The 23,257-nt window shown below is 38.8% G+C and overlaps 2 protein-coding genes across 4 annotated transcripts in view; both read right to left on the reverse strand.

The window, feature by feature from the left end:
* Positions 1-1,454: 1,454 nt before the first annotated feature.
* Positions 1,455-4,819, reverse strand: LOC113164576 (solute carrier family 22 member 13-like). The gene is made up of 10 exons (XM_026363931.1): positions 4,445-4,819; positions 4,196-4,299; positions 3,814-3,968; positions 2,918-3,089; positions 2,688-2,808; positions 2,501-2,595; positions 2,199-2,413; positions 1,904-2,012; positions 1,612-1,806; positions 1,455-1,530 (listed from the first exon to the last, which is right to left on the reverse strand). The coding sequence occupies exons 1-10, from the start codon at positions 4,817-4,819 to the stop codon at positions 1,455-1,457; spliced, it is 1,617 nt and encodes a 538-aa protein (XP_026219716.1).
* A 1,107-nt stretch (positions 4,820-5,926) lies between these two features.
* Positions 5,927-23,257, reverse strand: part of LOC113164032 (serine/threonine-protein kinase OSR1-like) — a 35,471-nt gene continuing 18,140 nt past the window's right edge. For 2 of the 3 annotated variants that reach the window (XM_026363122.1, XM_026363124.1), the window contains exons 4-19: positions 21,578-21,719; positions 15,511-15,566; positions 15,178-15,287; positions 14,147-14,248; positions 13,863-13,996; positions 13,523-13,571; positions 12,113-12,178; positions 11,879-12,001; positions 11,614-11,691; positions 10,082-10,117; positions 9,559-9,738; positions 9,374-9,429; positions 9,161-9,213; positions 8,920-8,988; positions 8,582-8,646; positions 5,927-8,431 (exon numbers count right to left, since the gene is read on the reverse strand). In XM_026363122.1, coding sequence (XP_026218907.1) covers positions 8,357-8,431; positions 8,582-8,646; positions 8,920-8,988; positions 9,161-9,213; positions 9,374-9,429; positions 9,559-9,738; positions 10,082-10,117; positions 11,614-11,691; positions 11,879-12,001; positions 12,113-12,178; positions 13,523-13,571; positions 13,863-13,996; positions 14,147-14,248; positions 15,178-15,287; positions 15,511-15,566; positions 21,578-21,719 — 1,394 coding nt within the window. In that variant the 3' untranslated portion in view covers positions 5,927-8,356. The remainder of the gene's footprint in view (positions 8,432-8,581; positions 8,647-8,919; positions 8,989-9,160; positions 9,214-9,373; positions 9,430-9,558; positions 9,739-10,081; positions 10,118-11,613; positions 11,692-11,878; positions 12,002-12,112; positions 12,179-13,522; positions 13,572-13,862; positions 13,997-14,146; positions 14,249-15,177; positions 15,288-15,510; positions 15,567-21,577; positions 21,720-23,257) is intronic. The other variant, XM_026363123.1, reaches the window with a different exon arrangement.

A 23,257-nucleotide genomic window follows, 5' to 3' on the forward strand; every position in this document is an offset into this window, starting at 1 on the left:
AGCTGTTGGTAAAGTTTGATACGACCAGATACAAACAAACTCTCATGATCCAACCTCATTAACTGTACAATGAAGGCCTGGACAGAGAAAGTGCTGCTACAGTATGTGCGAGTATTATTGCAAGTTCAGAAAGTCTTATCAGTAAATTATCTGGAAAGCTCGACACTGAGTGAACTTTCAGCCTTTTCTTTTTCCTGATGAATCAACAGTTGGAAATATTTAGACTATGGTGTCCCTTAAGTGCAAAACACAAGATCTCCCAAAACAAAATAACAAATTAAGAAGGATGGGCTATATTTACTCATTTTTATGTGCATTTTTTATTTGCACATAAAAAAAAGACTAGAATTTTCTTTTAAAGTTACATTGTGCAGAATTGTTTTTGTTTTGTTATGGGTTTTTTTTCTACATTTGGTTAAAGTAAAATATGAGAATGTACAATCGAAATCGATACAAATATTTACAGAAGACATGATTTTACATTCAGCCTATCTAAACATGCTTTTGTTAAAACACTGATGTGAGGTATTAGACTTGGGTTACATTTGGATGGAACTGTGGAAATCCATCTCATCTAATCTTGTGTTGAAATGGACAGTACGCTGTGATGCCTCAGAGTAAATACAGTGAGGATGTGAGCAATAGCAACAGGAAACATGATAAGACAACAGGTACCTATTTTAGTTGTTTAATTGCACTAACTATACTTATTGCTTTTGAAAGACTTCCTTATCAAGACAGACAAAACTTTTGCAGCAACTTCTGCAGATGCATATGAAATCAAAACATTAAGCCGTCAAACCATCCATGATGCAAGATTCCCTTAGTTAGACTGAACATACAGTGTGCATGCCCAGTTTTGTAATCATCTTCAGACCATTCAGTGTGTTTGGTTAAATGACCTGTTGCTTTAAAGTTCACAGTTATTACTACAAAAACTAGTAATTCTTTCTATTCAGTTATTTTAAGGGAAATTGTGTGAACAAAGCTACACTCACTTCATACATTTTTAATTTCTCCCCTCAGTGGTCCAACTCTTAGTTAACTTAATTAATTATCAACCTTTATGCCCAATAAATATACCAATCAACTCCAACAACAAAATATCTTTAACTCCAAAATGTTGACCAGTTTGTTGCCATCAAATATGAAAGTGAACACAAAATGTCTACTCATTTTTCATAATATTTTACAGCCGGCTTAAAACGTAACTACACACAAAGGGATTAAATCCATTGGAAAAGAATACGACATATAATCCAACCGAGAGGACATACTTAAATTTTAACATACAATATTTACAAAATTTTAAGATCGTTTAAAAATAAAAAAATGTACAAACTAAGAATGTTTAAAGTACAAATTACACATGATGTACATAGATTTCTAGATTTTGTCTAGCTGGATACTAACATGTGTTATGTGAATTGTGAAAACCACTATGTCCACATAAATTAAAGTTTGGTGCTCTTTCCTCCTTTGTCTTCCATAGGGAAGCATTCCTTCTCAACAGTCCCATTCTCAGGTTTTCTGAAATGAAAAACATAGAATTTGTCTGACTTAGATGTAAATTAAAGAAATGCTCTGCAGTGAAAGTTTTCATCGTCTTACATGACTTCAGCAAGGTCCTGGAGTTCAGCATTGCAGGTTTCAGGCAGCAGCAAACACAAACCTCCAGCAACAACAGGGATGGTGCCATATATAAGCATGGGGATGGTGTAATGATAAACATCCAGGAGCCTGATCATAGGAGCGAGGATCCCCGCCACACGAGCACACATGGAGTTCAGACCCACACCATTCTGCCTGAGAATGTATACAATGGGCAAGTTATAATAGTATAATAATGATGAAATCAAGTATTTTGGTTTTGTTTTATTCACATGAATATTACCTATATTACCTTAAAATGGTTGGGTACAGTTCTGCAGTATAAACATATACTGTGGAGAAACAGGCAGTGGCAGCAAATTTTCCCAGTACAGCTATGACCGTTACCACTACAGGAAGGTCTGATGGACAAATAATACATCAGACATAAAACAATGATGTGATGCCAGTATGCAAAGAACTAAGTTAGAAGATAAAGCAAAGAAATAACTGAAATCAATAGAATAAGAATGATAAAGTGAGTTTCCCCATTTCACAAGAATCAGGTACGGATGTGTTCGAGACTGATTATAAAATATACAAATTACCTTTAGGAATAGCGAGTATACCAAGACAAGCACAACCTCCAAACAACAGCATGCCTGCTTGACTTATCCTCCTGCCAAAGTGCTGGATGAGTGGCAAACAGCCCAGTTGTGCAGGTAGTTCCACTGCACCAAAGATGAACTGTGTGAGGTAGATGTCCAGACCAAAATCTCCAACATTCAGGCTCAGTCCATAGTACATCAGACTTATTGCAAACCTGTTGATGAGAGATGTTTCAGAGCCCTCACATAGATATTGATGTAGCTATGAGTAGCTGTGAGTTGTGGATGAAATAAATACTGACCAGAGGTAGCTCAGTACAAGAGCACGTTTTCTCAGATATGATATCCTGAAGATGTCCAACATGTTTACTCTTTTGGATGTCCCCTCAACCTCCAGCTAAAACATGTCATGTGTTTAGTTAGTGTGTGAGCTCTCAGAGTTTGCTGTGCATCTGATTTTGGGTGAACAGTATGTTACAGGCTCTTCACCTTATCCAGCAGATCTTCTGGGACTGCCCTCCTGTTCACCTTAGCTGCCCTCTGGATCTCCTTTATCGCCTGTCTTTTCTTGCCCTGCGTGAGCAGCCAGCGAGCTGACTCTGGAAGAATCCTGTGACATTTAGGTTCATTATTACAAACAAAAAAAATATGATTTATCTTTTTTTTTTTTTCTGTAATGTTGGAAAGATGCATCTAATGTTGCCAGAGGGGCGGCTGACCAGTAAAAGATTCCCAAGACAATGACAAGAGGGCTGAAGAGCACCATCTGCAGTATCCTCCAGTTGCGTATTGCATAGGCAATGCCGGATAACAGCATCAGTCCAAGAGGGGTAAAAGAGTGGCACACAATAGTGCAGAGAGCAAACTTGGATGACTCACTCCATTCACCACCTTCAAAATAAGAACATTTGTGATTTATTTTACTGTAATTTTTTTACCTAATGCATGCTTCTGTAATGCACCAGTAAAATAAATGCAATGCTTAAATCCCATCATAACATAATATCAATGTAATTCAGGGCACTGCTATAACTTTTGTAAAATACAGTATTTAAAATGGGGTTTAAATAACTTTCACTTTCTGATGCAAATACTGACACATATGGTCGAGCACCTGATGGGTATTGTTCTGATTAAAATTGAACCTTTGGAGATGCACACCCAAAGCATTATTGTACAAAAAGGCTCAGAGCCGGTCGTACTTTCTGAGGAAACTCAGGTCCTTCAACGTCTGCAGCACCATGCTGTGGATGTTTTATGAGTCTGTGGTTCCAGTGTCATCTTCTATGCTGTGGTCTGCTGGGGCCGCAACATGAAGGTGGCCGACACTAACAGACTAAACAAACTGATCAGGAGAGCTGGCTCTGTTCTGGGGGTGGAGCTGGACCCTCTACATCCTGGACAATCCCTCCCACCCACTGCACAGTTTATTGGCTGGACAAAGGAGTACGTTCGGCCAAATATTGAGTTTTTCTGTATTTAAGTTATTGGTTATGTGTATTTATGTTGGTTGGTTCCTTTTCTTTCTGTCTGTTTTGAGAACAACGGTAATGAGGCAAAACAATTTCCCTCTGGGATTAATAAAGGTTTTTGAATCTTCAGACATTAGACCTACCTATCACAAATGAATTAGCCATAATGCCAGAAGCTGAGAAGCCGCCTAAAAACTTCAGAACCATATAAACATAGATGTTGGGTGAGAAGGCCGCACCGACACCAAACAGCATTAAGAGAAAGAGAGAAAGCAGCACCACAAAGCGTCGACCAAACCTACAAAAAGAAGACACTCAGTCATTTCCACACTTTAGCTTTTGTAGATTTATCAGAAAAGAATAATTTATCTTATTTACATGCTGCTAGATTAAAATTAGCAAGTATTTATTTTCACTTAAAATCTCTATGAAGCAAACTGCGAATGAAAACCCTTCAGGTTTCTTCATGTTACGATAAGTTTAAATGAATTGTTTCAATTTTAATTTTAGTATGGTGGTCTGTACCGGTCAGCCATCTGTCCCAGCACCAAGGCTCCAACCAGAAGACCAGCCATGTAGATGGACTGTGACGCCTGAATCAAGTTGCTCTGGTCACAGACCAGGTTGAACTCAAAACAGAACGGAAAGAAAGAAGCAAGGACAAAGAAAACACTAAATTATGTTTAGTAATTCTAAGGATGTATTGGACTTTTTTGAAAGCTGACAATTACAGTCAAAAGGTGATCTGTAGGTGTATAGACAAGTATCACCTACCTCTGTCACAATGCTAGATGAACCTTTGGGTGCCTCAAAATTGGATCCATTCGTGCATCCTGTTGTAGTGTTAATCCCATATGCTTCAATAGTTTCCAAATCCAAATCCACAGGCGTGAACATCTGACAGCTCTCATATTTTCCATCCTTGTTCAGAGGGATGGTGAGATTTCTTTGTCTCTCATATGTCAGGTTGGGCGCTTGCTTCAAGATCCAGTCAGTGTTACAGTGATGAGGGAAGTTCATGCCTGTAAACACCTGACTAATCACATCAAAAGCTGTAAAAATGCTGGGGATGCATAATGCAGCCACCAAACGTTTCTGAAAGAGCCCAAACTCCCCAATCTCCTCCAGGATCTGCCCAAAGTTGCTCATGTTGATGTGGGAATGTCCTCAGAGTGCACCCTGGCTTTAACCGCATCCAGCCACCGACAGTCAACTTGATTCTCGTCCTGCAAAGTTAATGTTTAAGCTGACAATCACGGTGCTTTTATGACAAACCCTCAAGATCCAACCTCATTAACTGGACAGAGAAAGTGCTGCTACAGTATGTGCGAGTATTATTGCAGGTTCAGAAAGTCTTATCAGTAATTTATCTGGAAAGCTCGACACTGAGTGAACTTTCAGCCTTTTTTCCTGATTAATCAACAGTTGGAAATATTTAGACCATGGTGTCCCTTAAGTGCAAAACACAAGATCTCCCAAAACAAAATAACAAATTAAGTAGGATGGGCTATATTTACCCATATTTAAATTGCAGATTTTTTTTTCTTTTTCTACATTTGGTTAAAGTACAATGTGAGAATGGACAATGGAAATCGATACAAACATTCACAGAAGACATGATTTTACATTCAGTCAATCTAAACATGCTTTTATAAAAAAAATTGATGTGAGGTATTAGACTTGTGTTACATTTGGATGGAACTGTGGAAATCCATCTCATCTAGTGTGTTGAGTAAATACAGTGAGGATGTGAGCAATAGCAACAGGAAAAATGATACGACAATAGGTACCTATTTGTGTTGTTTATTTACACTAACTATACTTATAGCTTTTGAAAGACACTTTCTATTTAGTTTTGAGTGGGTTGTTGAAGGATAATCGCTGCCATGGCTAAAAAAAGTGATGATGATAAAAAAAAAATTTTTAAAAAACAACGTAGGGAGAGCTGAGGAACAAATGTTCAGGTTTGAAATTGTGAAAGAGTTATAAAATATATGACATCTTTAAAGCAGTGATTCAGTAAAAGAATATACAGGACGAAGAAAAAACGTAAGCATGTAGTGTAAGCAAGGCAAATGTTGGAGAGAGGACCAAAATTAATCTCTCTCTCTCTCTCTCACACACACACACACACACACACACACACACACAGATCATAATACACCAGGTTAAATGGCACTAAATACTGCAATTTAGAAACTTAAGTGTGACGTTGGTTAGCTGCCTTTGTCACTCCCCTTCAAAGAGAAGACAGAGTCGACACACCTGTTTATCTTTATTTCAGGTATCTTCACATGTAACAAGAACTAGATTTCAAAGATTCTGAAAATCTGAATCAAAATCTTGACATGTCAAAAAAAACAAAAAAACAAACAAACAAAAAAAAAAAACACTTGGTCATTTTAAATTTAAGGCTAGCGTAAAATTTTACATGTTTAAAGTCAAAATACAAAGAATTCCTTTTAATATTTTGTCTGCAAGCAGGAAATTCATTCAGTTTCATCCAATATTCCATCTGGAGGTTTATCACATCATCAAATTAAAACAGTAAAAGCTTGCTGGCATTGCAGATCTACATATTAAGAGTGTTAAATGAACCTCAACTGCCGTTGCTGGCAATAACTGCAAGATGCACATTCATCCTCAAACCATGTCATTAATGCACATTAATGTGAGAGAACATCCAGAGATGATGGTTGAAAGGATGTAACATCTGTGCTGATAACTGCCTTTTCATCCAAATTCAAGACATTTCTGAAAATGTTGGCCGAGGATGTCGGATCTTTATTTCAGCTGTTTAAAAAAGTACCAAAGCAGCTGTGTGATTTGTGGGTTCTAATAACTACTGTAAACAGTCTCCTCTTGGATTTATTAAAAGTTGGAAACAATTGCTGTTTCCCCTTTCAAAATGTGGGGGAATTTAAGGTGGCCAGGAATTATGCAGTGTATCAGGACAGCTGTGGCTACACAGTAAAATGAATTCAACCTTTTCAAAGGCATCAAATGAAAAGCTGAAAACTTGTAAAGGTAATAAATAAAACATCCGTACATGACATACAGGAAGTTACAGTATGTCCTGCAATATGTGGGAAAGTCCAATTTACTGTGTCGTCATCTTCCTTCACACGGTGCTACCCACAGTCGTGTTTTAGGACAGAAAAAAGGCCAAGAGTGAAACATCCAGTATAAAAAACAAATCAAAGCCAAACGTCACTATTTACATACTAGAAGTTAAATCAAGTACTCATTTTTATCCACATAAACAAATATGCACTTAAGTCTTTTTCTTAAGAATTTGAGAAACTCTTTCAAAACAGACACAAACTAATAACCAGACATCATACAACATGTGTCGTTACAGCTGCTGTAAAACTTTGCACTTGATGATTTAGACATATTATCATATCCAGAAGGTGGCCAATTTTGAGAGTCTAAAGGCAAACATGATTTGCTATGCAGTTCTTCTTTAATGTCATGTATCTTTTTTTTAATAAGTTTTGACGAGCACTACAGTAATACAGTGACCCCCGTAAGACAATTAGCTCAAATACAGTAAAATAAATAAACGTAAAATAAAAAAAACTAAGTATTATCCTTTTTTATTATTATTATTATTATTGGGTCAATAATTAGATGAGTGTGGTCTCTTTAGTTTTCTTATTGTGAAGAAATCACAAAAGACAAACAACAATTAGGTTAGGTTTTTTGAACCTAGAGCTTATTCTAAGCACAGTACAGTAGCTTATATCTCTGAGCTACAGACGTCTGCTGTTATCCAATCAGTATACGATGAAAATGAGCGATGACTCCCCTTAACACTAAACATGTATTTTTCTGCAGCACAAAAAATGCACTTTTACTTCTATTTCAGTAACATCTGATTTAAAAAAAGAACACTTTTGTTGTTGTTTTAGGAAACTGTTTTGTTAACAATTATACTATGCATTTATAATCTATTTTTCTTAAATAGGAAAAACGTCTGGCCAAGTTACAGCTGTAAAGTATTAAGTTATTTGTTGACAATAAGAAAAACACAGAATAAAACCAGTCCCGTAATTTCAGGATTGTGACAGTTGGCAATAACTCCGCATTACACTTGTGCCAAATTACAACAGCACTTGTCTGTGACAAATCTCTTCAGTGTGTGAAAAGAATTTTTAATCCAGTTACCTTAGTTGCACCTTCTCTCCTATCAAACTAAAATGTTTTGACATCAGCAACTGCAACCACATGTGTATGTTTCAGACAACAAAATGCTCCATATGACAACTGCGGACCCCAGTTCCCCAAGACGTGCATTCAGTAGTTCTGATGAATGTAAGGCATTGTTAGCTTACCAGGATTCAAGGGCGTTAGTTTAGATTGTGCAAATGCATCAAATATTCAAGAAAAAATATATAACAGACTGAGGGAAACCAGAATGAGAAATAAAAACTGTTTGTAAATACTTGCATCCTTCTGCTGTAAACTTTTTTTGAGTCATTCTTATACTGTACGTTCTGATACTTCAGCCGACCACCTAATTCAACCAAGCGGGGTTGTGTAATCCTATGGGCGACAAAACGATACTGTTGTCTTTGGCGGTAGTGGTTTCTTTACAGCCATTGAACGAAAAAAAAATGCATTAAACTATTTTTTTAATTTTCACATTTTTAGGCAAGTCACGGTCCCAGGTAGAACAACGGTTTAACTAATGCTGAGCTGAGCAAAACCCATCAGCTTGACGTCGTCTGGTATTTCAGTTCCCTCAATTCCAGAAGCCTGTGAAAACAATTACAAACACTGAGCTACTTTTGTAAGATGGATGAACTACAATAAAATTAACAGCTCCTACAAAAATACTTGACAAAGGATCTAAAACACCTAAAGTTTCCACACAGAAAAATGTAGATGTGACATCATTAAACTCACCAGTTTGAAAGTGACGTTTTTATTGGCTTGAGGCTCATCAACTATTTTCTGCAGATTTGCAGCAACTGAAAAGAAAAACACTATTTCAGTCCATTGACAAACAAGACTCTTGCACCACTTTCACAAAAAATATATAAGATCCATTATATATTTCCATATTTTTTCAAAAAGAAAATGACATCCTGGGCTTTACACAATTGTTGACGCCCCAAAACTGCTATATAAAGATCCCTTCTCTACCTTCTTTTCTTGATAAATTAAGAGACAATTTTTAACTATCAGGTGCATGTACTGGAGGGGGGGGATGTATACAGACATGAATGATTTGAATCACTCACCTATTACTAAGTCCCTCCCGTCCACCAGGCCTGCTGACACCAGCTCCTGGGACACACCATCTGCCGTGTCTGAAAAGTCAGAGCATGAGAGACTATGACTGTGACACGTGGACCAAAATAGTGCATTTAAAAAACAACAACAAACAAATACTAACAAGATGCTATTGTGGATTAATAAATTCTATAATACTTTCAAAATAGCCCAATTCTAAAACTAGCTTGAAAAATAAAATCCACTTACCTCTCCCAGGCATAAATTCAAAGCGGATATCATTTAGCTCCTTCTTTGAATTTCTGAAGAGATGATGGGAAAGGACAAATCACATTAAAAGAGTTTGAGCTTCATCACTCATTGGCTGACTTTTTCAACAGAACCTGCGTTATACTTAAAGACTAAAATGTATCACATACAGTCATTTTAACATTTTAAATGTTTGCTAATGTATGAACGTACCTCAACCTTAATACCAAACTAATGGGAGCCTTAACATCCTCCGAGGCTGCTGGAACCTGTCAAAACACAAAATGCAAGTGTGAAGAAAAACATAGCTTAAACAGATAACGGAAAAACATATAGACTTAAATTTTATGCATGTATATGTCCAACATATTTTATTGAGTATTTTAAGTGAGATTTACCTGTGTGGTAACAGCAGTGGCAGTAGGTACACCCAGTGTAGGAGATGCAGCCTGGGCAGAGGATTGAGTGTTGACTGGTGTGGGCAGCAGTAGAGCCTGGCCTGCAGCCTGAGGTAGTTCTGCCTGACCTGTGGTCGGGGGCTGGAGATGACTACTTAAGGGCTCAGGAGTCTGAAAAACCTGAAGGACAAACCAATAATTAAACAACTTAAAACCTACAGTGATACATTCAGACTGCTGACTTATAAAGTTCACCATTAGGGTTAAACTAAGATTTCAAATGACCTCTGTACTTGCAGGATCTTGACCCAAAATCTGTACTTAATTTGTCTTAACGTTACTGCAGTCCTTAGGTCTCATCATTTCTAAACCAATTTCAAACAATTTTCTGAATGATCAAATACCAGCTATTTTAGATTAGGTAAGGTTTGACAAAAAAATAGATCAAACTGCAGTCTCACTGTTTAGGACAAATTCAAGTGTACAGAAACTCTGTCACATCAACCATAGAGATGAAACTCACCTCTGAATTCTGTGGTCCCTCCTTCACTCTTGGTGACTGTGACAAACAGATCAAAGAGGATAACACTCAGAGGGGCGATGCTTTTAGCTGAGCAAAAACAGCACACATGGATGCAAAGAATACCTCCAAAAGCAAGAGATGTAAACAGGTTAGAACAGCTCACTCGTTTACTTTCCTCATTTATCTTTCCACTTACTCTGTCATCATGCCCTTTAAGGTCTAATAAAACGTGAACCACACTTCAGTAACTGGTGCTGGTATTGTGATATTTTGAAATCAATAAACAACCTTTTTTTATAAAGTGAAAAGTGGATTAGCAGGATTTGTGCATCAGCATGAAGAAGCACAGTGATTAGTCAGATATGTATTTATAAAAAAATAAAAGTTTCTCAGTAAGTATAGCTGTAGCTCTATGTGCTGGAGTGGTAAACGAGTGAAAACATATAGTGTGGAGTTTTATTTCTCCTTTTACGTTTGAAAAGCTAAGAAGCAGAGTAAGAGCAGAAGAACGTCACACTGTAATACAGTCACAACAAAAGGACAGGTTCAAATCAATCACAGCAAAAGAAAAAGCATCAGACAGAAGCTTTGAGGGCACAAATGAAGACAAACTGACTCGACTGTGAGGATCTGATGTGGCATCCGGGCTGATCTTATATCAGAAATCACATCAGCTCAGCAATCTGCTTCATGATTCAGCCAAAGAGGCTGTGTATTTAAGCGTCAGTTCAAGAGAGCTTTGCAATATTAACATCCATCCAACACAGAGCAGAAGTAAGACTTTCAAGTTCAGTTTATCAACAAGTAGCCAGCAGGAAAACCACAGTAGAACTCGAGTTCCAGATTGACATTAGTTTCTTTAATTAAAGACCACTTAAGGGATTAAGAGTATAAGTAATTTGGCTTGTGTTGATTAAATGTGGTTTGGTGAGTATAGAAGTGATTTTAGAAAGAGAAACGGAAATACAGATGGCTTCCAGGAAAGGTAACTCTCACTCCCTTGATGAAATCTTTCTTTCTCAAAGACAGTTGTTGATGCTAATCTAGATATTTAAACTAAACAATCTCTGCTATGTTTCAGTAAAAAAAACATGCCTTTTTGCTCTTTCAGCACATGTCCACTGGTCCAAAAAGATGCTGACTGTACCAACTGATGGTTTTTGACATGGTTAACTTGTGGGTCGAATTCCACTTGTGTGAGATCTACAACATGCACAGGTTCCTGCCCAATGACACTGTGAACTCTTCCTTCTAACAAACCCAGTTCCAGAGTTTTATAAGGCTGGAACCAAGTTAGTACTCTGCATAATGAGTTTATACAGTATCTATGCACAGATTACCTTGTAAACAAAGTTTATCTTTCCTGCAAAAACGTGTAAGGTGAATGATAATGTGGTTAATCATAACTGTAAAGATAAACTTGAAAGTCTTTTCTAGCTGTAGCACGCTCCCTAGCCAAAGAGAGAGCTGTGCAGAGAGAGCACTTCCTTGTTAGGGGAATGCCATCTGTATTGTGGTGGCAAGTGAACAACCCTGGATGCAGGCAGCTCGAGTGGGTAGGAGAAGCGCACTTGTCGCCTGGGGGCACTAACAGGCTTCACCTGCTGCTCCTTGGCCGTCAGACAAAACATGCATACATATGAGAGACTCAGTGGAGAGACAATGGACAAACATGTAACTGCACAGACATGAAAATGACAATTTAAACAGAGTACAGCGACTACATAACCGGACGTGGAGTATAACAATAAGTGTTAATGTGTACAGGGGAAAACATTACACGCCGACTCGCCTCACCCTGGAGGCAGCAACAGCTGCTTTGCCCTCTTCACTTTCTTCATCCAGCTCATCGTCACTCCATTCCCATTCGCCATCCTCCGTTTTATGTAGCCGGCCACTGGAACCTGGCACTCGACGTACCTGACAACACATGGGAACAGAACTGAGCTTGCTTTGTTACAGTTAGCTAAAACCGTTCAATAAATCTGATAAAACTAAGCATCTTTGTAAACAGCCGAATGTTTGCTTTACCTTTTTCGACCTCTCTGTTATTGTGGGCGCCCTCTGAAGCAGCTTCTCATGTAAATATTCGTGGTTCTGTGGCAAGAGGAAATTAATAAGTTTATACCTTCATATAGCTGAGTCTTGCATTATTCCTACATTTAACCCATAATGTGTTTTACTAACTAAGACCCTTTGCAACACCGAATTCCTGCCAAATTTAAGATTGAATTCAAAACCTAACTTCTTTTAAGGCCTTTTAAGCTCTTGACTCCATCACATGCTGTGTCAATTAGTCACTGACACCATAAGGGTCCAATAGGTCTCTCAGGTCATCAAAACAAGGCCTCTTGGATGTGCACCGCTCAAAGTGCAAGATTTGTGTTGATCAAGCTTGTGCTGTGCTGACTTGTGTTACAGCAGATTATCGCTCTGAGAGTCAGGTCAGTGAACTGTGTTGATTACTTTAAATCCAATCTCGAGAGCCATTATCCTTAAAGCCATTTTACTGATGCTCCCTTGGCTTGAATTTGATCGTATTTAGTAACAATTCAAGCTCATTTTTAAAATGAAATGCCTTTTTTATTCTTGAACTTAACAAGACAGGTTAGTACTACATGCACTACCAAGTACTGAAACACTTAAGTTGGGCTTTCTAACCAACAACCTTACTTTACTAAGAGTCAATTCTTTTTTTTTTTTATTTAGATATAAAATTGCAAATAGACTACTCACAAACAAGTACTTGTTCCAAACAAATGACCAGATCTTATCATCAGTATGGCAAATAAATCCTATGTTTGCTTGCTTTGTCATTTAAATCCCTTCTGCACTCTAACACAGGCCTGAAGTTCACTGATTTGGAGGCTTATCTATACAAAAGGCAAAGCCTGTCATCTGCTGCACAAACTGAGTACTGCAGCTCTTGCTACTAAGCAGGCTCATGTCCAGCAGACCAACCTGGTTGTACTGGGCCATGTGACATGCTGAACCAGCACTCTAGTTGTTCCAGTAGCTAGGGTACTGGCCAGCCATTGAGTGCTTATCCCTCTGCCTTTGTTGGAAACAGCTCTGGACAGCCAGTAATGAGAGGAATTCTGCAGTGAACTCAACTTGGGTCAGACAAACTCACAATCTAAGCTGAGTAAGAAGTAGCTTGACTCACAGACACCTCAGAGGAGAAAACTTGCTTTATTTTCATCTATTGATGTGTCATGTCTATCCTCATGTTCCAATATTAAGCATACTTCAAGTATTTCAGATAGAGCTAAAACAATCATAGTTGTTCAGACTAGTTCTACACTAAGGCCACACTGAAGTCGTTCAGAAACTTCTGAAGGCTCAGACCTTTACTGATCAACTAGATCAACCTGTGCCCAGGTATGATGCTGACTCATTGTGTAAACGATTCAGTCTGAGGCCCAGACGGAGTTGAAGTACCTTTGCTTTCTGAAAGAATTTATGCTTCAACAGCTCTGAGGATGTTGGCCTGAAAAACAGCGGAATGACAATGAATTAGTTCTGTTAACGATCTAAATGATAGAAAAAAACTAACAAAATTGGTGATACTCGTTGCAATTACATGATGTGGCCAGGACAATAACAGCAATAACATTATGTAAATAAATTCCATTAACACACCAGTGTTGTAATTAGCACACAGTCAGCATATAAGGCATATGATGCAAACATGGATCTCTTTGATTAGGGATATCTACTGGAAAATACTGAAATGTCTAGCATCATTTAAGACTTTTTGCAAAGGTATTATAATCAGCACCTTTTCTCTGGGTCCTTCTGTAGACACAGGGAGATCATCTTTCTGAAGGACTTGCCATATTTCTTTACCATCTCCTTGTCTGTGATGCCAGTCTCCAGGTTTGGAGGGTCATTCTGCAGTGTCAGCATCAAGACCTGAAAACACCAGGAACGCTTTGACTCTAATGTCACGAGGGCACAAACTTTGAAACTTTACGAGCTGCATTTGTAACAGGTTAGAAGAACTGACTCTGCACTTGTTATGTGTCGATAACTACATGTTTGATCACTCCACAGTGTCCTCACCTTCATTGGTGGGTATTTGTGATAAGGGGCAGCCCCTGTGGCGAGCTCGATGGCTGTGATCCCAAAACTCCAAATATCAGCTTTGAAATCATAACCCCTCACCTGCAGAGACAGAAAGAACACTGAGCCCATACACATCACCTCCTTATTACTCTTGCATTGACATAATCAAGAAAAAAGTTCACATATCTAAACATGTAGTGTGCTCACAGAGGGAAAAAAATTACTTTTAGTGGCAGTGGTACTACAAAACTTCACAGAGAGTAGATCTTACAGTGTGAATGGGTTGAAATGTTAATTATTTCCAGGACATAAGATGTTTCTTCTGTCAGTCTATACTCATTACAGGTTGCAGATCTTTACTAGATGGTTTCTAAATGCACAGCTTATCTTAAATAATAATTCAAATTAAACTTACTTTTAAGGATTAGGCTTTATGTAGAAAATATATCTTCTTCTAAAATAATTATAGACAGCTCCATCTGTCAGGTGAAGTCTAATGTAAGATGTAAGGTTTCAAGCAACAAGAGTAGGAGAGGTGAATAGACATAGGTCTTAGCAGAACTAACAGCTCTCTGTTTCTTTTTCCTACTTACCCCTGGCATCACTTGCCCTGTACCAGGAACTGTCTGACCTTCTCCCTCACGTCTCTCCCTCACACAGTTTGTCTGCTGCCACTGCCACATGGCCCACCTAATAATGCTCTCCTGTTGTTGGTCAATAGTGTTAACATTATAGCCAAAAACCTCAGTTAACGTCCTGCATTTGGAAGACATATTCATACAGTAATTGATTTTATCTGCACTTATCCCCCTCGTTTTTTTATTTTTATTTTGCTCTTCTGTGGTTTCCACTGGATACTCAGCAAACAAATAGCTGGTATAATACATACTGCAAAGAAACTACAAAGACAAATGGCTGCTTTGCTTTGTGGCCTTTGTTGGCAATGTTGTCCTGATTGAAGTTTGTTATGAAGGATGTTGATGTTGTTGCCATGGTCACGTGTTGGCTGTATGCTAAAGAGCGCTGACCTGCTCCATGACCTCTGGGGCCATCCAACATGGTGTTCCCACAAATGTCTTGCGCACTTTATTTCGGGTGATGTCACCACCTGTGGCTAGAAAGGCACTGACACCAAAGTCTGAAGGAAGGGGACAGAGAGGTTGAAATGGAAAGAGACAGACAAACAAACTATTTATTTCCCTTGCTCATCTGTGGCGCACAGGCTAAGATGTTGAAACAGAGTTAGTAGCAAAACAAGGGTAAATGAAGCTCAGCACAGGCCAGGCAAAACATCATCTTCCCACCTACTGTAATTTGGATCACTAGTGACAGATGTTGAAAGGTGCCTTGTAGTTAAATACCTGCAATTTGCACTGATCCATCATCTCCAAGGAGAATGTTTCCAGCTTTAAGATCTCTGTGAAAGAAAACAACTGTAAATTAAACAAACGCCTCTTAGAAGGAGCAGTCAAAGAAAAATGGTTCAGATGTCTTTTTTAATTCACTGGTTACTTGTTAGACCAGTACAAGAAATTAGCTTCAAAGCTTTCATTTTTCTTGAAGACTGAGTTTCTATTAAAGACTTTATTAAACACAAGACACACACATACACACAGCCTTATTATACTTGTGAAGACACTCATTGACAGTAAGCACTGCCTCAATCCTTACCCTAACCTTCATCGTCTTAACCCTTAAAACGCTCCTTAATGTTCTGAGAAACAGCTAAAATGTCCTCACAACAATGGTGTTGAAGACATTTGTGCGCCCACACGCGCACACACACACACGCACGCACACACAGTCTGTAGTTAATTTGTTCAACCCTGTTCAGCCTCCCCTGGTGGTGATAAGACGGTTCAGCAGGAACAGCTGTCTGCCTCTGTGCACACAATAGCACAGACTGCCACACAGAACGAATCCTGCCATCTCACCAGCCAGCCAGAGTTGTCATAGCAACAGACATTCAGAGACTAGGTTGAAGGGTCAAGCGAAAGGCGAGGAACTGAAATGTAAGGATGGCAGTAGTGTCATGGAGAATATCAGTTCTCTATGACACTACTATATCTAATAATGTGTGGAAGACATTAACTGGACATAGAACAACAAAGTGGTACAACCCCCAGGACGTTTCCAGCCTAGATGGGTCCTATAACTGTTCTGACAGGCAGACAAATTATTCAAAGGAGATGCAGCCACAACAACCATGCAGTTCACCTCGCTATCATGTGGGGGCACTGGAGTAAAAAGCTAATGCTGAATCTTTAACTAAAAGATAAATACTGATCAGCAAACAACTTTTTCTCAATAAAAACAAAACAAAAAACAATACTACTAATAGAGAGTTGAGGGGTACATAACATGACACAGCTTCCAAGAAAAAAAAAGTGGTAAAGGGTTACTTTACCACTTTGTTGGGCATGTAATTCAATCCATTTAGACTCTAAACACATGCTGAGACCAGAAATGTTGGTGGCAAGTGAATATAGAGAGATAATTGTGGGGGTTGGAAAGATTCTTAAACTACTGTGACACAAATATTGCTGAGGCACGCTAACAACATGAACTGCATACTGACAGTTTATAAATTCATTACCTGAGTTCCTGGACTTTTCCTAAGGGCCTAGATTTGTGGTGTTGAGTTGATAAGTTGCCTGCCTTAAGCAGCCATCTCTCACAACTTTAACCTATAAATGCAATCTTTGCAAGCAATCTCTGCCAGACACGCAATGTGCTGGAGGGACTTGCAAGTTTACAGGTGACAGGTCAGATTTTTGTTTAAATGCTGCTGAATACTAAGGTGGAAAAGCTGCTTTAGTTAAGAGTGCTCCAGTAAAATATGACAAAGTCAAAAAGAACTCATAGCAGCAAGGGCAGGGAGTGGCAAAGAGTGAGCCACATGAGGAGGAATGCAGCATACGTGACATATTAAGATGATATGATGAACGCAAAAGTACAAGAATTGCACTGCAGGGCAAAATGTATTACATACTGGTTATAGTAAAAGTATTCACATGCAGACTGTGGTAGTATACTGCATCAATCTCTACACTGTATTTTCAGTAATCAGCTTAGACAGAACTAGAGCTGTGATATATATAAGGCAAAACCGAGACAAGTTTAATTATGTAACTTTCACAATTGGGATTATGCAGAGGGTGGGAAAGAGTAGATGAAAAGCGGATGTGACAGTCTTTCCAAGTGGCTTTGAAAAACCTCTGTTCCACATGTCTGTGCTCTGCGGCGCTCCGGCTTGTCCCAGTGTCACTTTGCTGACCTGACATAGCAGCTATGGGAGATATCAGGTCACAGGATTTTTTAGGTTTTTGCAATCACTGCGTCTTAATCAAGAACATGCTCATCCTCCACCTTGGGTGTTAGCACATACAACAGAAATGATTTATGTCTGGTAATTTCATATGTTGCTTTTTAAGGACTAGAGTAGAGGGGAACACTGTGAACCACCTCAGGCTGAAAGGCAAGTCTAGGAGTATCTCAAAATACTTTTCCTTGTTTACACAACCACTGTGTCTCTCTCTGTGGTTCTAGTCATGTCTACCACTTGTGATTGAGAGTTCAGCCTGGGCTAACTATGTACAGCATTTTAATGAAGTGCTGTGGGTTTAGCCCAGGGCAGGTACCAAGTCTGGCCAGATCACTACGCCTGCTAACTTGTCCCATTTTTGTAGAAATGCAATCTGCTGCTATTTCTGGAAACATGTCAGAAAATTGACCCCGACTCTGATGGGAATGTCATTAGATTTGCAGATGCCATATCAAATTAAAGTAGTGGACAAATGTACCTGGTGATGGTGTGAAGGTAAAATCAGTTTAAAATTTCATGACAATCAATCTTAGAGTTGCTATAATATTTCAGTCTATGTCAAATTGCTGGACAAACCAATCAAGGCAGCTATACCTGGAGCCACTTTGGTAGACCGATTAAAAATTAAAATGACAAGACATTTTCTGAAGTCATTAAGTTAATAAATTAATGTGACTGGGCTCACATCAAGATGACTTTTATCTCAATGAAAACCTTCCAGCTATAAATCAAAACCACACTACTGCCAAGTTGTCCTCACAGTTATTTCATTACTCACTTTCTAAATGTCTCGAAATGACATCATCATCATCACTACAGTCGTCACATGCTGCCAGTTGAAAATGCTAATAATATGAATATTACTCTATGGTGGATTTTCAATTTAATATGCTCCACTCTACAGTTATAAAAGACAACCCATGTAGATGCAATATTCACAACGAGTGATCAAAGCAATCTGAGTGTGTCTATCCTGCTCTCTTTCAAGAACCACAGAGGCTACAGTTCACTGCAGAAAATCGTAATGCTCTGACAAAAAGGCTGCAGAGTGCAGACAGTCATTAACATTCACGGGAGAGGAAGAGCGAGGAGGTGGTGACGATGATAAAACGTACCATGCAACTTCAAAGAAATACCGAAGTGCTGTTGAACTCCAAACCTCCAACTAGTCATCCACCAATTTGTAGGCAAGTTAACTATGAGTGTTGTTACTGACATATCATGATTATTTCCAAGTGTCTAAGCACAATAAAGTCTGGAAGTATAAGTAGCTAGAAAGCATTATATAATTAGAGCTAGAGCTCTTCATATTTATGACCTCGTGAAATGACATCCAGGCAGTAGCCAGGTGGGGACAGCTACGGTATAAAACTTTCAACAAGATTTATTGTTCTCATCTGGCAGCCCCTGCACTGCAGCTCCAATGGGTCACCTCATGTGACATCACATCCTGGTGCCAGGCTCTTGGTGGCCCTAACAGGGGTGTAAAGGATGGTTTATGAGACACCCGGTGGATCTCCTACATAGATGAAATACTTACTCTCCTTTAGTCCTTTGTGACCATAAAAATATCTCTCCTCTGCTTCTGCATTTTTATTGCTTTTTCCATACTGCTGAATTTCTCTCATGTGTTTTTCCAAATCAATTTCTTTTTCTTTTTTATGTTAGTTTTGCTAAACCACAGCAAATGTCTCTCTGCTCCAAGCGGCAACACAACTACAGCAATTACCTGATCATTACTAAACCACATAACAAGTAATTTGCTGGGAATGGTCTTCCCATGTACCCTCAGAAGATGTGAGATTTCCGAGATGAGTATGGCAAAGCTCTCACCACAGCACTAGGATCACTGCTGTCTTGGGGCCTTTCCAATAATTAGTCTGCAGGCTGATTTTCTGAGATTCAACTGACAAAATCTAGACTCGGGTGGTGCGCTTCTTTTGTCATGTACATGGTGTCTACCTGCTGTTAAAGTTAGAGGACAAGTGTCACATTTGAATCATTGACTTTATGCACTACTGTTATGGTGGAGGTGGTGCAGTTCACTGTCTTGTGGTAAATGTCTCTGGTTGAGGCTACAGCTCAGGCTGCAAGACTCTAATTGCTTTTCAGTCATCTTGCGCTCGATGGAACATATCATGTGACGCTTACTCTCTTTCTCTCATCTTTGAGGAGCCTCATCAACCCTGCCCTGGGGCTCCCCCTCATATGATCCATCTAACACAGGAGGAACACGCACAGACATACTGTATGTGCATGTCTACATCAGCAGACACTGATCAACTGACCATGGCCTCTCCACGCTGAGCCTGTCAACTATTAGTGTTGGCTGATTAACTTACCTCCTCCACAAGTTACATCTCAGATCCAGGGGCTGAACTGATGTGATGAATGATCTATTAAAAATTCCCTTATGTCTCTATAGACAGAATTAAAGGCAGTTGTAACTTGGAAAAAAACATTTCCCCTCTCTGGCACTGACTGATAACCTGTAATATTATGCAGAAAGTAGATACTTAGCGGGTAAATGCTACAGCAGAAGGATACTGCAGTGGATTTGCCTTTTAATTAATGCTGTAATTTAAATAGTTTACTCTAATTCCTAACATCTCTACCTATAGTATCACCAGCATACAGCTGTCTTGGAATTATTGTCCGTTGGCTTTATTTGCACAGCTGAACAAAATACATCCCTCATCCAAGCCCACGGTTAAAGTCTTCAATCAAGGCTCTCTCTGTTTCTCATTGGCATGCTACTCTAAAAGCTGCTCAGCACTTAATCAAGCTGAAAAGCTATGCATTATTTACACATGTAGCGTGGCCCAGGCTAGATGTGTGCCAGTAAGAGAAAAGAGGAGACTTGTGAAAATATGTGCAATAAATATTAAAAACTGGAGAGGTAGAGTGGCGGCTTCTACAGCCATTGTGTCGACTGTGTTCATTGTAACAGCTTGAGTGTTGGGAATTAGCCAAAGAATTAACTGGTGCAGAGGAGAGCTTTCATGATCACAGTTTCTGTGGCATGCACATGTATTACTGACATATTCCAATTCCACCTATTTATAAAATAAGTCTTAAAAATTATCAGCACTTAAAAAATGAAGTTTCATTACAACAAAAGCTTTTAATTATTTTTGTGTATAGTTTAATAGAAATTATAGAAAGTCAGACGACTGATCATTTGTTTTATCTGGGTAACCTGTAGATACATTGTTACGGTTTCTTCTTCTGTGAATCGCAGCCCTGTTGGTTAAGTGCACTGTCTCATCTCTGTACAGATCCCAGTGACAGCCCTAACCTTTAGGACTGAAAGTGGCTGTCTTAAAATGCCACTTCCTGCAGACAGTCATTTGTCTATCTGATGACGTATAGCAATTTCTTCTTGTAGCTGGCATTAAGCCTTGCACTGTGACCATATGTTGCCAGACACATCATTTACTAGTTTTCACAAAAATATAAAATAAATGTGACAAGATCGCAAACAAAAATGGAATTAATATGAAGGTAACAGATAATACTGACAATGGGGTACATAATTATGTGGTTGGACAAATGATATTTAAAGACTGCCGGTTAAGACTGGTACCGAGCTTTGCATGTAGACATTTGCAAAACTGGACAGATTTTACACCCAAGTAAGCATTGTCTCCAGCCTTCCTGTGCACTTCTATTTACCTATTACAAATACTGCAAAGCCTACAAGAAGACTGGGGATACACCTGAGTTGTAGTTAGACTGAAACTTGTGTATTATTATTAGTGGTAATGGTAGTATTTCCATACTGAAATGCTAATGTAAACCATTATCTCTTCTAATGTAGAGCAATCTGGTTTTCACATCCACACAAGTTATGAAGCAATAAGTTTCCATAAAGTATTGTAGGTGTATCACAAAAAACACAAACAGGAAATCCCTGTAAACAATAATGTCCCATGTCAACAAGATGGGATGTCAAAATACAAATTACAGGACTACCAGGGAAGAGAAATTCAGGGGCAGAGATTGGTTATTTCTGCTCCACAGACCTTCAAATGAAGCCTGACAAAGCCTCTGTACTTTGTTGTGAAGAAAGGTACCAAAGTGGAAAGCAGTAGTCTCATTACCTGTGAATCTGTCCATTCTTGTGTAGGTACTCCAGGCCCTCAAGGACATCTTTCAACACAGTGGCTATGCTGGCCTCATCCAAGACGCCCGTCTTGTGTTCACCTCGTGAGATGATATGCTTGATCACGTCCAGCACTGAGCCTGGTAAACACACAAGAATATATTTTGTTTTGTTTAAAACTATATTTGTAATCATCAACATTGTCAGAGAGAAATGAAACCTATCCAGCAGTTGACCTCTCTGAGTAAATGAATTGTCTTGTTTCTGGTCTTAACTGATGACCAAGCTCCTGTATCAATGAGAAAGTCACCTCAGGCTAGCCTGTGTTATTTATGAAATTGATTTATCAAAATACATACTTCCTCTTGGACTGGCAGACATTCAGTCATGATCATTTGTGTATAATCTTATACTGTTTAGATAAATTATATTATGGTCAAACAAAGACCTTTTTCCAGTTCCAGTAAAATAAATTCCATTCAAGGAAAAAATAAATTATTTAGCTGGGATAACACAAAGTGCTTGATAAACATCACTATGACCTTTTAATTTAGCCACGGTAAAACAAACTAATGATTTAGGAAGTGAAATTAGAATATCCATTGCCATACATTCTTCAATCCCCCCTTAAGAATTTATGCTGTACAACACCAATTAAATCCAGTACACACAACTGTCTCAGTGACTGAACAGCAGTAAGACTTGAATGTATGATGTCATACCTATAGGACATTTGTACTTGCCCCATTAACTTTAAATTAGACTGCAGGCTCACAGAATGTTTGCAGGCTTTATTCAAGGCTTTCTAACCAAAATGGCTTCATCTGGATGTACTGTACTGTACTGTACTGTAGAGCTCACAGCTGATAATGAGAAAATGCCCAGTTAAAATAAAGGCTGCAGTCATTTCATTATTCATCACCAACAGAGCAGTTCCAGGATGATTGATGACGTCATCATTATAGTATCTCTACAATTAAATTTAAAAATACAAACTTCACAGTTGTCAGAATATCCTGCCTATTTGGGGTTGCAAGTCAAACAATTGCCTTTGTCTTTGAGCAAGTAATTGGAGAACTAGTGCAGCTCTGGTAACTGACGCAGTTAGGGCCTAAAAAAACAACAGGTCATCATGTCTCCGTCAGCCTAGCTCCTACTGCATAAAGGAGCATTTGACTGAAAAGTCAGACTGCTGTCAATGTATGATTTCCATTGTGTGACTTTTCACAGAATAAAAAACATCTATTTGAAAAGGGGTTCAGTATTTGCATTTGGTTTGACAGGAAATTGGGTGACACTGGTGAATGGGGACAAAGCAGAGAAACAAAAAAAAAATGCCACTTGCCTGACTAGCTGTATTGTGCTGCAGTGATACAAAAACCTTACACTTCCACACTGTCTATCTGTCCCTCCCTCTCTTGCACAAACACCTTCTGCCACACGTGCACACACATACACACAAACACTGGGCAATCAAGAGCTGGAAATGGACTTTTCAAGGTCCTGAAACACTGTCTATGACACAATTCCAGCACTCAATTGATTATGTTTTAGAAAGTGTGCCAGGCTTAGGGTGTAAAGATATTTATTTGCTCAGTCATTTCAGAATGTCTTTGCATGCAGCACACAGTTAAGCACTCACTGTATTACCCAGAAGACCCGACCATGAAGGGCCACC

This window comes from Anabas testudineus, chromosome 2 (genome assembly GCF_900324465.2).
Source record: "Anabas testudineus chromosome 2, fAnaTes1.2, whole genome shotgun sequence".
Taxonomy (NCBI): domain Eukaryota; kingdom Metazoa; phylum Chordata; class Actinopteri; order Anabantiformes; family Anabantidae; genus Anabas; species Anabas testudineus.

Bases quoted from the DNA above. Each gene is read 5' to 3' on its own strand.
- LOC113164576 (XM_026363931.1), bottom strand. From the start codon at position 4,819: ATGAGCAACTTTGGGCAGATCCTGGAGGAGATTGGGGAGTTTGGGCTC. The intron at 3,090-3,813 runs GTAGGTCTAATG...CTTATTTTGAAG, and splicing joins GGCTAATTCATTTGTGATAG to GTGGTGAATGGAGTGAGTCA. The intron at 2,809-2,917 runs GTCAGCCGCCCC...TAAATGTCACAG, and splicing joins GTCTTGGGAATCTTTTACTG to GATTCTTCCAGAGTCAGCTC.